Genomic DNA, 13,795 nt, shown 5'->3' on the forward strand with positions numbered 1-13,795 from the left:
GGAGAAGCGGAGAGAAATTATTGCAACCTTTGAAATCCCAATGAAAAAACCACACAATAATGTGCTTCTAGAAGATGAAGCCTTGCTCTGGACCCTGTGAAGTAGCCCCTATCAAGACGAATTCAAGATGCTTTCCTCCAACATGAGCACATGTGCCACAACAAAACCCGAGGGATTGAACCCATGAAGCCTTTTGGAGGAGAATAGATCACCGAACACAATTGTGGCAAAAAGAGGCACACCAAATAACAATAGACCAGGGGTGGATCGCTCTCCAGCAACCCTCCAATGAGTTGATGGGAGTGGCAGTCCCTTCATTGTCATTGGCCGAGGGGCCGATTGGCAAAAGGAAGCAAGGGAAACCACCTCACACCAACACCCTACCGACGAGGAGGTCTGGCCAAAAGAGGGAGCTAAGGAGGAGAGGAAGGGGGGGGAAGGGGGGGCTGAGCAGCATCGCCCCTACTTGAAGCGAGGTTGTGGAGAGCTCTAGGGTGTGGTGAGTGGGGAGGATAGGGTGTGGCAACCATGAACACACCCATATAAAAAATTTGAGTTGCAGCTTGAAGTGCTATTTGGTAGTTTTTAAAAAGAGGGTGGCTTTTTATGGTTGACTTTGTGGAGTTTTGGTATCTCCACAAATTATGAATGTGAATGACCTGACTTTTGAAATTGTGGTTTCCTACTTTTCATTTTACATGAAATGAAGCGCTTAGGGAAACAACATCCAGAAAAGTTCTATCCCCTAAACTATGGATGTGGCCCTTGTATGTTTCGCTTGTGCAGTTTGGAAATGATAAGCGATGTGCTCATGCACATGGGAACATGTTGCAGCGTGCATCTTATAACTTGTACATCATACAATGAGAGGTGAGGTGAGACTTCCAAGCATCATAATACATAGGTGAATTTGTTCACCTTTAGTTTCAAATTGTGGTTTGGAATGTTTCTCCTAGTAAATGTAGCATCGTGACCTTCTAGATGAAGAAAAAACACGTCAGATGGCCTTTCATGGAAAATAATTCTTGCCAAAAATTAAACTTTATTCTATTGAATTCTAGAGTGCGTCTTATGGTGATGAGAAATGTAATGGCTCAACATAATGGATGTTAAGTGTATTTCCTTGTTTGTTTGCAATGTCTATGTACCTCTGTATGAGGTGTCTTCTTTTCAGCAATTGCCTGCTTGATGAATTTAGCAGTTTTGCACTTTTGTATCTGCAAACATGGAAGTTGGCTTTTATTTATTCTTTCATTTTCTGGGGAGTGGGTAATCTTTGAGAGCTATGTTTTCAGAGTCATATGAATCCTATCTGTCGATACTAAAGCTGATACTGAGATTGGCTTCTGAAAATTCTCATGAACTCTTTTGGCTAGGCAAATAGAATAATGCTTCAACAAATTGCTGTTTGATATTGTAGTGTGGAGTAATTCCAGCAATCTCTCAAAGCTCACTTCCAAGTACTCCTGCACCAATTGGAGCAGAGCTGGTGATACAGCCGTTTAGATGGGATCAAAGGGTGTTTGCAACAGTCCTAAGGTACTGATCAGTTGACCAGATTATAAAGGCACTTCCTAATTACAGTTATTTGAGTTCTCAGGCTTCAGTTCATTGATAAAGGTCAGGTTATGTTTCAAATTGTTTAGACTCTATGATTGATTGCATAAGTCTTGTTCATGGCAAAAGAAATGCCCTACATCTGTATTGGATTGGGATTTGTTTACGTGCCATGCATGTGGCTTGGCCTCGTTCGTTGGAGCTTTTGGTCTGCGTGTTGTCTTGGATCCCTTGGGAAATTTGCTGAAAAGGTCCCATGATACTGCTCTTTACAAGCATATTTATAAACCAAACATATACATGCAAATTGAATGAATGCATTTTTGTGGAGAAGTGCACGAGAAGCATCCTGCTCATCATTCATGTATAATTCGTGGCAGCTGGAAATACAGAATTAAACAAGGAGATGAGAAAATGGTGAAACTGAGAGCTCTCAACTTGGTACATCAAATTCAATGGCTGACGCTGAAACAGCTTTCATGTAAATACTACATAATAGGTGGTATGGCCAACTGGGATGAGGTTGAAAAACAATGGCTTCATGTGTAAGAAGTAGCTCTTGACTCGTTCAGGACATGGACCTCGTCCCCCCTGCTGCTTGTGCACTGTCTCAGCCCCTCATCGTCGTGACTCCCCTAATTTCTGGCAATCTGTTCTCAGCTATTCATCCTTTGCAAATATTTCTCACCTGACTTATTCCCTGTATTTCTTTCTCGTGGCAACCTTTTGTGTATTTCTATGCCGTCTGCAGGTTGCAACTGTTGTGGCTCATTTTCCTGCCTCTATGTTTGCCACTGTGTTGTGTAAGTCAAACATTTATTGTTCTTGTTTTCGTTTTCTATTATTGTCCAACAGTTTCTGTTACCCCCTTTTGTTTGTTGTCCTTGTTTATTGCCTTTGGCCTTGTTCCCCCTCTTCAGTCCTCTCCCTTTGACAACGCCAACCAGCCCCCCCCTCCTCCCTTCCCTTTTTGGAGAATAGCAACATCAGTGTGCTTCTTTGGAGCTCAATTAGCGAAATGGGCCTACACATATTGTAAACATCACTTCGTTGGGTGAGGACCATGTAAATTCCCAATCCATGCATGTGCTTAGTTAGGAGTCCGTTCTAACCAGGGACCAGTTTGCATTCCTTGGATTGTTGCTGCATTGTTTCTTGCTCATTTAGGCACTGCTTTGACTCAGTTTGTTTCATCTGCTTATACTGACTGTTTAATAAATGTGAAAATTGCTGGTAGGATACCTTCAGTCAGTCACGCGAACGGTGGCCTCATGCATCATGGAGTCACAATGGATAATACAATTTCTGCGCTTTGTGAGTCAACAGGGTAAGCTCTCTGATATTCAGAAATCTTGAAAGTTTCTTGGGATTTATGTGTAGAAGACTTGAAAGACCCACACATTTGCATCCCAACCACCTCTTTCCTCCCCTTACTCCTGTGTGTTGTGTATTACTGCAAATCAAGGTGTAACTAGCCAGGAATTTCCATGCCCACCATTCCCTCCTTTTGCATGGTGTAGTGCTCAAATAAAAGTGGAGTGGAAAAATTGTTCATAGTGAGCTGAAACACCTTCCCATCCAAGATCATTTAAAAGACCTTGAGTGGAGGTGAGGCCACTAGAGGGCTGAGGTGGCCGACTACTTGGAATTCTTAGAAAACAGAAGTGGAGGCTACTTGCTACAGCCAACACTGTCCCACAGCGGAAGGATACGAAAGCGTATGCTCAGAAACCTTACAGTGCTATTTCAAATCTCACTTCTTCCGTAATGTGTACAACTGCATAGAGAGAGATGCAGATAGTTATGGAACTATGCAAAGAGAGTAGAAACAATAAATATATATTGATCCAAAGGTCGACAAAAACTTGTACAAAGGTGTGCACAGCATGCGACCATGTAGCAGCAAGGTGCTGCCTAGATGTGGACCCCTCTCACTACAAAAACTGTTCTCCTACCTCCTCATGGCACCTTCAGAACAGTCAGCCTGCGTGCTCTCCTAGAACTTCAATGGGCTGCGTAGTGATGCCTCACAAACACACCTCCTTGCTCCTCCGCCGGTGGATGGTCAATGGTGAGGCATTGTTTGCTCCTTGATCGTTGACCTCCTTGCTGCTTCTGTCTGCAGCCAATGGTGAGGCACAAGTCTCCCTTAATTTCTGTCCTCCTTTGCTGTGGTATGGTAGCCTGTTTTGAGGCTTGTTTGTAGGTACTTCTGGATCTCCCTGCTACTGTGTGTATGCAGCCCAATCTGAGGGACCAGAGTCTCCAACACTGAATGGCTGAACTGCCCCTCGGGGGCTCTTTATATAGGTCTGGATGCCCTGCCAACTCAGCTGACTCAGTCTGGAGCATGGCCGACCAGTCTGGAGACTGACCCGACCCAGACTACATACATAAGTCTTCCCATAGACCTGCGCCTGGCAGCTGTACAGTCTGCGCTTGTCTTCTGCTGCTTTCCTGTCTTCCCCGACCTGCTATTCTGCTCAAGCTGCATCTGTTCTCTGTGCAGATCTGTGGGTCTGTCTGCATGCCTATAACCTGGCCCTGGCAGCCCATTTTGGTTGTCCTTGCAGGGCCTTCTCTGCTCTAGGCTGCTGCTGCATCTGCCGCAGTCCTGTCCCTGCTCCAAGGCCTCCGCACAACATCCTTTACTGCCCATGCTGCCCACATGGCAGCCTGCATGCTGTTGTCCACCTTTTCAGGTCGTTGTATCAGGTTATTTCAGTCTCATAGACTGTTCAGTCTTTCGAAGACTTTTAATAAGCTTTCATTTCTTTCTTTCTGTCTTCTCACCGACGACTTACCATGGGCCAACACCCACACATCGATGTAGATGCTCCATTAACTCCCATTGAGTAGCACTCAAGAACAAGTTGAAGATGTCTTCGATCATTGGTCTTTGAACCCGCCGCTCTTGTTCCTCCAGGTTGGTCCTGGCGCTAAGCAAACCATCATCGTACACAGGTACAATCCAGGTAGTACCAAAGGTCAATGGCACCACCATTCTCGTTCATGAATCCACTAGCATTCTCGAGCAACCTTGGCTCAAACAGTATCCAGCTGTCCCTCTTGAAATGTAAGAACAGCCTGAATCCTGTGAAACACCTGAAGGTACGATTGAGAGAAAGAGAGAGAGAGTGTGTATGCAGTACAGGACGAGTCGAAGATGATAGTCACACAAACTTAGATAGATGGATAACATTACTAAACACAAGTACAAAGTACTTGTATCTAGGCCTAGGACTAAGTGTCCTAGGTGTCACATAGGACTATGTGTCCTATGTGGCATAGAAGGCACTAACACAATAAGTGCCTACACTTATGCCTACAAGGCACATACCATGGCCTATAGGGCATCACTAGAACCAGCAAAGGATGGCCTACAAACCCCCCTCCGTGGGATGGGCTGAAGTATTCTGGAAACGTCTCAGAATACCTGGTAGTTTCTGGTCATGGTGGCACATTTTCATCCAAAAGGATATAGCCACCTATGAATGTACAAGGAATGTCAGATCATGTAACAAAGGGAACCAAGTGTAAAGCCTGTCGGAAGACTTCGAACTTGGGACGAGGAAGTGCCTTTGTAAACATATCTGCGATGTTGTCCTCTGTGGGAAGATAGGACAACTCTATGTCATCTGCTGACAACCGCTCCCGAACATAATGATAGTGAACTTCAATATGCTTGGTACGCGCATGAAACACTGGGTTACGCGCAATGGCCAAAGCACTCTGGCTGTCAGTGTAGACAATAGTGGAGGATGTCTGGCAAATACCAAGATCTGTAAGTAACTGTCGAAGCCAAACACACTCTACTGTAGCGGTGAAGGCTGCCCTGTACTCAGCCTCACAACTAGACGTGGCAACTGTCGGTTGCTTCTTGCTGAGCCAAGAAATACATGAATTGCCAAGCAAAAAACAATTGCCAGTATGTGACGCTCTGGTGTCGGAACATCCTGCCCAGTCACTATCCGTGTAAGCATGCATGGTAAGTGAACCCTGATCACCATAGAAGAGGGCTAAATCCTGAGTGCCTCTGAGATATCTGAAGACTCTTTTCACTGCCTGCCAATGCGCCTGCCAATGCTGTGAACTGGGCATGTGCATGAATCTGCTGAGCTGAGATACTGCATACTGCAAGTCAGGACTGCAAGTCAGGTTTGGTGTGACATAAATAAATAAGGCATCCAACAGCCTACTGATAAAGAGTGATATCACATGGTGGGCTCCCATCATGAGCTGAGAATTTGAAGCCAGGGTCCACTGGAGTAGAGATTGGCTTGCAATCCTCAAACTGAAAACGATCAAGGAGCTGTCCAATATACTTGGACTGAGACATCATGATACCCCCCTCAACATGATCAAACTGAATGCCCAAATAATAATGGAGCCGTCCCATGTCTGACATGTCAAAAATCTGCTGCAAATCAGCTTTGAAAGCTGCAATATGCTGAGTATCGGGGCCCGTGATAAGCATATCATCCACATATAAAATCAGCACTAAAAAATCAGATCCACTCCCACGGAAATAAAGAGTGGGTTCTGTGGGACTATTCTGAAAACTAAGGGATAGTAAGTGTGCATGAATTTTGGCATACCATGCCCTGGGTGCCTGCTTCAAACCATAAAGGGCTTTTCTAAGCCGGCATACCTTATTTTCAGAATTAACAACCTCAAAACCAGGTTGTTGAGTGACATAGACTTCTTCCTGCAGATCCCCATGAAGAAAGGCAGTCTTGATGTCAAGTTGGTGCACTTGCCAATGATGATGGGCTGCAATGGCAATGACACATCGAATGGTAGTAATCCTGGATGTGGGAGCAAATGTCTCCTCAAAGTCAATGCCTTGTTGTTGGGCATACCCTTTTGCAACAAGACGGGCTTTGTATCGATCTATGCTGCCATCAGATTTTCTTTTTAATTTGTAGACCCAACGCGTTCCAATGGCATGCTTGCCAGGTGGAAGATCTACTAATTCCCAAGTGTCATTTTTGGCAATAGATTGTAACTCAGCTTTCATTGCATCCATCCACTCTTTGCTGTCAAAAGCATCTTTATGGCACAAAGGCTCTTCATTGCAAGCTGTAGCAAGGAGTGCAAACTCAAGAAAGTGACCATGCTGTCTATTCCCTGATCTTGTCCGGGCAGCAAAAGGCTGATCTTGTTTGCTGTCCCTCGATGTATCAAGAAGCCATCTGGGAACTTGCCTTTGCTGTCTATTAACAGCTCTTTCTTCAAGGACTGCATCATGAGTAATGGGATCATTTGGTGCCGGAAGAGAAGCCTGCAAATCAGCATGAGGTTGAGGCTGATTATTGCTTTGTGGAGGGCCTGCAGGAGGCGCATGTTGCTGCTCAAAATCTTCTTCTGATGATGGTAGAGGTAACCAAGATTCAAAGGCATCAAACATGTCAATATCTGGCTTTGCTTTGCAGTCCACAAGAGGAGAAGATGAATGTTCAGCAAAGATCACATCTCTACTGACAATAATCTTCCCAGTATTTGGTTGATATAACCGATACCCTCAGCTCTCCTGGCTGTAACCAATGAATATGCATTTGATTGCCTTGTCATCAAGCTTATGTCTCAACTGAGATGGTACATGAACATACGCAAGAGACCCAAAAACTTTCATGTGTGAAAGTGAAGGCTTCCTGCCTTTCCATGCTTCATAAGGTGTCATAGTCTGTAATGCCCGCGTAGGTGATCTATTCAGCACATAGTTGGCACACATCACTGCATCAAGCCAAAATTTATTGGGCAAAGACTTGGCCTTGAGCATGCATCTGGCCATCTCCATTGTGGACCTGTTTTTCCTTTCAGAAACAGGATTCTGCTGAGGAGTGTAAGGAGTAGTGCATGAGTGAATAATGCCCCATGAAGAAAGAAATGCATCAAACTCCTTTGACATATACTCACCCCCCCTATCTGTGTTGAGGGTGACAAGCTTGCAGCCTGATTCATTCTCAACCATATTCAGCCATCTCTGAAAGCATAAGAAAACTTCAGATTTGGCCTTTAAAGGATATATCCAGCAATACCTTGTGAAATCATCAATGAGAGTCATGAAATACTTGTATCCTCCAATGGCATTTGTCCTCACTGGGCCACAGACATCACTGTGTACTAGCTGCAATTTCCTTTGTGAGAGTTTTGGACAATTCTTTTGAAAAGGAAATCGATGCATCTTACCCAAAAGACAACCCTCACACACATGTTTAGAAACTGTGTGAGTCTGAGGTACATCATTAGCCATCTGGTGTGAATGCAGCTTTGCAAGAGCTCTATAATTTAGATGGCCCATTCTCTCATGCCACAGATGAGTTTCAGCAAGCTGTGAATCTGAAATAGCCAATGCTTCGGTGTAAAGTGCAGCTGCATGATGATCAAGGTGATAAAGCCCTTTTCGCAAGGTGCCAGTGAGAACTATGGCATTGTCATCACGAAGATCATATACTAGGCATCTGTAGCCATCAAAAATTACTCTGAAACCTGAAGTAGCAATTGCTGAAATTGAAATCAAGTTGACTTCAATTCCAGGCACAAAAAGAACATTTGTCAGAGTGACAGGATGACTGGAAATGGATGTGAGCTGCACATCTCCAACTCCTTTTACAGCATATGAAGCATTATTGGCACATGTAACAGTCCCCCCTCGAGGTGCATCAGCTAAAGAATGAAACAACTGTCTGCAAGATGTGACATGCTTGGAAGCACCACTATCAAAGTACCAGGACTGAGCATCATTAGAAGTAAAAAGTGCATCAGCTTTGGAGGGATCAAATGAGCAATGGACAGCCCATGCCCAATCATCCTGAAGAGCATGTGCATGTGAAGCATCTGCAGGCTCATGGGATTCAATGGCATGTGAGGCATTAGCTGTCAATCCTGCTTTCTTTTTCTCCGAAGCAATGCGCTTCCTGCATTCTGAAATGTCATGTCCAGGCTTGTGACAATAATTGCATCTTTTCTTCTTTCCCTTATCTGCTGTATTTTTAGATGCATGAGAGGAATTGCAGCTGCTATGCGTAGAGGAATTGCAGCTGCTGTGTGCAGATTTTGGCTTGCCCATAGGCTTGGGAGCCTTGCCTCTTCCTGTTTGCTGTGAAGCAAATGCATGATCAGGAATAATTGCTTGTCTGTTAGCTCTACTTTGCTCTTCCTGCAAAAGCAAAGTAACAAGCTGATCAAAAGAATAGTGGTCTGGATTACCCATGGCCACTAATCGAAGGGTTGTAGCAAACCCTTGATATGTATCTGGTAGTCCATTTAATGTAGTACTGACAAGCTGTGAATTTGGCACCACTTCATCAATGTTGGCAAGCTGTTCCATGAGGTCCTTGACCTTTGTCAAATATGCATCCATTGACTCACCTTCATTCATATTCACTTCCTGTAATTGCCTTCTCAAATATGCAACACGAGCTTCATTGCGAATCGGATATAGAGAAGCCAATTTATCCCAAGCATCCTTTGCTGTCCTGCAAGAACGGATGTGTGGAATAATGATTCTCTTGCATGATAAAGCAATGCATGAATGTGCATTTGCATCTCTTGCATCCCATCTAGACTGTTCTTGAGTTGGAAGAGCAACAGCAGAAGTGCTAGAGGAAAAGGCATCAGAAGTAGTACCACCTGCAGAAGGTGCAGCAGTAGAAACAACCACTGAAGGATTGGCTGGCCTCAGATCAGCCCCAGAAACAATATTCCACAAATGCTTTGCAACAAGAATATGTTTCATGAGATAAGACCACATCGGATAGTTGGTGCCATCCAACTTATCATCTTCACGAAGAACTCCAAATAAATCTTGATTGTTCCCAGCCATAGCAACTGTGATAACTTGTAAAAGACCTGAAAACCAAAAAACCTCAAGGCTATCACTGCAATAAGCTGGCTGTCCAAAAATGACAGCAAATATCTGCAACTTTCTGACCCAAATCAAAGGGCAAATGCAGATCTGACCCAAATGTGACTGTGACAGGCAATGTTCGCTGCAAAAACAGCAAATTTGGCAAAAGCCCCAAATTTATTGAGGGCAAATAAGCCAAAAAGAGGGCAAATTCAGAAAAGCCCCAAATCTTGCTGAAATTTCGCAAATGTGACCCAATGTATGCAAATCTGACTCAATATCCTGCAAATCTGACTCAATGTCCTGCAAATGTAACTGAATGTCCTGCAATCTGATTTAATGTACTGCAATCTGATGCAAAAACAGCAAATTTGGCAAAAGGCCCAAATTTATTTAGGGCAAATAGGCCAAAAAGAGGGCAAATGTGTGAAAGCCCCAAATTTTGCAATGTCTTGCAAAAGCCCTGTAGATAAATTCGCACGACGGTTGATCTGCAGGTGTACGTACGGAGCAGATGATCATACGGAGCTAGTACACCTGTACGGAGAAGAGCGTACGGCTGTCACTGTAGATGCTGATTCCGTACAGCGGGAGGAAGGTAGTACGGCAAAGTACAGCAAAGTACTTAATGCGTGGTACCACTGAAAGTACGATTGCGCACTACTGCAGGTACGGCGTACGGCGAACTACCACTGAAGGTACGTGATGACGCAGAATACGGAATACGTACGGAAGGTACGGTGAAGCAGGAATGCAAGGTACGTGATGACACAGAATACGGAATACGTACGGAAGGTACGGCGAAGCAGGAATGCAGTACAGCGATGCAGCGTCGTGCAGGTACAACGTGTAGGTACGACGGAGCAGGTGCGACGGGTACTGCAGGAATCTGTATGCAAGTCCGTACAATCGTACGGATTGTACGGATGGAGCGCAACTTCTTGGAATCTGTGTGTAATGCAGATTCGGAGGTAGGAGAACAGATCCAGGAGCGCTCTGATACCACTGAAGGTACAATTGAGAGAAAGAGAGAGAGAGAGAGAGTGTATGCAGTACAGGACGAGTCGAAGATGATAGTCACACAAACTTAGATAGATGGATAACATTACTAAACACAAGTACAAAGTACTTGTATCTAGGCCTAGGACTAAGTGTCCTAGGTGTCACATAGGACTATGTGTCCTATGTGGCATAGAAGGCACTAACACAATAAGTGCCTACACTTATGCCTACAAGGCACATACCATGGCCTATAGGGCATCACTAGAACCAGCAAAGGATGGCCTACAACACCACACTCCCAAGGTTTGTTTTAACCGGACTTCACTTTGGCAATATTCATAACCAAGTAACCCACTTGAACAATGAGATCCCAGCGGTTGATCCACACAGATCTCCAAGGCCCAGAAGTCCTGGACCTTGAGCTCCAAATAAGCTCTCAAGTGAGTAATCCTCTAGCAATGATATAATCCTTTGACTTGTGGATGTCCCAGTCTCCACCGTGAAGGCTTCAATAGGCTTATTGGGTTCTCCTTCTGGTAACCTACAAACGAGCTTTAAAGAAGCACCAAGACTTTCCCCTATGCCTAGGAGGAAGTCTTTCACAATCTCCTGTGCCTCAACACCTGAGAAACACAAAGCAAAGTCTTTGCCCATAGCATGCTACTGAAGTTTGAACGTGAATCAGTTCTTGTCTCCTAGGGAAATCTCAGGATCACTCCAGGTGGTACTTCAGTTGGTGAAGCACTTTCTTCAGTGCACAAGAAGAATGAGAGCAAGTGTTATATGTAGGATTTTAGAGAATAAATATCCACGTATGTACTTGGAAAAGATCTCACATGAAATGTTGAATAGCATATGGAAGACCCAAGAACCAAATCACACTAATAGATAGTTCATTAAAATCTGAGATTGCCACTCATCCCTACGGGGCATGTTGTGGCTTACATGACTGGTGAAAGACCCACGACTAAGTGAGAAAGGCTCTTGACACAAAACACTAAAAACTTACTCCATAATATGATAGACACACTCATGTAAAATTGAAGATCGCCACACAAGCTGATGTAGGACTTCTACAACATGTGTAGCATGTCTCCACAGAGGACAAAAGAAACTTCTACACAGACTCCACCAGAAGAGCTGCAAGACATGCCAAGAGCTACACTAGCTCCTCTCATATAGGTAGAGTAGAAAGGACACATGGTCATAACACCTTGTATGTTATATAGGGGATTATTTGGACCCTACTGCCTGCAATCCACTGCCTCCAAGAGCTCCAGCACTGTCCACCAATCCAAGAGCCAAGTGACTCTCATGAGGCTTCAAGGGACGTGCACGTGCACGAGAAGATTGGGGATACTTCCAAGAACAATCTCAATCACCATGAACCGGTTTGTCATGAAAAGCCAGCACTAGATGCCAACGTAGAGAACTCCACGTACATGTGAAGAACCAGACTTCTCCACAATGCAAATGTGTGCAATGCATGCAGAATTTGAATGCCAATTGGCCCTTCAATGGGGAAGAGCGCCCTCGTGAGAGTACTTGTTTCTGCAAGGTGTGTGAGAGATAGCGGATGAATGCAAGGTGAATAGAGAGAATGCTACTTGAGATTTACAATGAAAGGGTGATACCCTTTCATTAATGTCCCTTGAGATCACTCAAGTTCCATCTTCCCATTTACACCTACCCTTAGCCTATGACCCATGCATCTACCATTGAATGCACCCTTCATTTCCTATTGCCCCTAGGACCTAGACACGTGTGTGCACATTTTTATTAATAGAATAAGTGTCACATGTCCAAATTCGATAGTGGCTCTAGCTTGACTAGTCCTATCTACTGAGATGATCCACCGCCATAACAAATCGGTCGGTGTCCATCATAAATACAAATACATGTTACACCGTTGGTGTATAATATATAATAATGTTTTAATATCTACTAATCACGGATTAGTAATTTCTCTTGTCATGACAACACAAGTGACAAGGGGCACAAGCATAAATCCTCCAATGAACTTTAATGCTAAATGAACCCCCCTACGAGATTCACCCCAAAACACAAGAAAATGCCAACAATCCCCCCTTGAACTAAGTAGGGGAAAAAATACTTCCATCCACAAAGGATACTGTCGGTCCATATAGGAGAAATCACCAACAATCCCCCCTTGAACTAAGTAGGGAAAAAAATACTTCCATCCACAAAGGATACTGTCAGTCCATATAACAAATAATGCTGTCGCCATTTAGGGAGGATACTGTGCGAAACCAAATATGAAAACTGCAATCACCAAAAATAAAAAGATGACCACCAATGGAAATATCAGAGGGCATAGTCGTTCTTTTATCAAGGTCAACAACAAGTGTCTTCAACTAAAGACAAATCTATGTGTTCTTCTCTTAGATCGCAGGACCTTTTCTATCATGTATGCGCCAAAACAGTCGAGTCTTTGCAGACTTGTCTCTTTCTCTCACAATGCTTATAGGTCCGTAATCTCTTACGGTTTTTACTACGCTTCGTCTTAGATACTACAGACCTGGTGTGTCCCGGTGTTTGAAGTACGGAGTTGTCGTATGTGATGTGCTCACTGGAGGATAGAGGTTGTGGTGTGTACCACAGAGCACTATACCCCACTGGAATCTTAATGTGATTGGCTTGGGAGATCACAATTGAGGAAGATTCCTTTTTTGTTCGAGGTGGCATTTTGGTTCGAGGATGCAAGTTGTTTGGTGCTCTCACCAAGGTGAATCCAATATGCCGGTGCTGGAGGGCCCATGGTTGCATCTTCATCGACTTGCTTCTTCAAATTATTGTGCTCACCATGAGCTACAGGGAGGGTATGGGAGTTATGTGCATCTCTTAGTGAGTGGAGGCTGATTTGTGGGTATGCCCGCCCTATTTAGGATAGGTTTCCTTGTGTGTAGAGGCCTTTAGGGAGGGCTGCATGGACCATGTTGTAGGGCCCCAGTTTAGGGCCTAACCTTGGTCAGTTGACTAACCCTGGGTCGCCCACCTGGCTGCCCTTGGGTCAGCCACTTGGCAGGCCTATAAAAGTCCCTGCCCTCCTCTCTTGTTCAACATCTTCTACATTCTCCTCCTCCTCTTTGGTATATACAATTGCCATTGCCTCATGCTTATGTCGATTCTCTCCTCTCTCTTTGATGTATGCTTCCGCAGTGCACCACTCTCATAGGAGATTGGGTACTCCCCGAGTTTGAGAAAGCTAGACTTCCTTAAAGGGAAGAAAGGTATCTCCAAAGCTGTATACCTAGCATTACAGTCCTTTTCGGGTCAATGAGCCAATAATGAAGCTGCATATTAACTAGAACTACTAGAGGATGGCTTATGAGTTCTCTAGGCAGGATCCAGTTTTCTTCATCA

At 44.3% G+C, this 13,795-nt stretch overlaps 1 protein-coding gene across 3 annotated transcripts in view; it reads left to right on the forward strand.

The window, feature by feature from the left end:
• The window catches only part of LOC147892438 (uncharacterized), a 257,358-nt gene that overhangs the window by 75,643 nt on the left and 167,920 nt on the right, over window positions 1-13,795 (forward strand). For 2 of the 3 annotated variants that reach the window (XM_087387226.1, XM_087387228.1), the window contains 2 exons: window positions 1,421-1,539; window positions 2,795-2,884. In XM_087387226.1, the coding sequence (XP_087243352.1) occupies window positions 1,421-1,539; window positions 2,795-2,884 (209 nt within the window). Of the gene's footprint in view, window positions 1-786; window positions 876-1,420; window positions 1,540-2,794; window positions 2,885-13,795 lie in introns of all 3 variants that reach the window. The other variant, XM_087387229.1, reaches the window with a different exon arrangement.

Source organism: Dipteris shenzhenensis, chromosome 16, assembly GCF_047967505.1.
Source record: "Dipteris shenzhenensis isolate YYH24624 ecotype China chromosome 16, Dip_SZ_1.0, whole genome shotgun sequence".
Taxonomy (NCBI): Eukaryota; Viridiplantae; Streptophyta; class Polypodiopsida; order Gleicheniales; family Dipteridaceae; genus Dipteris; species Dipteris shenzhenensis.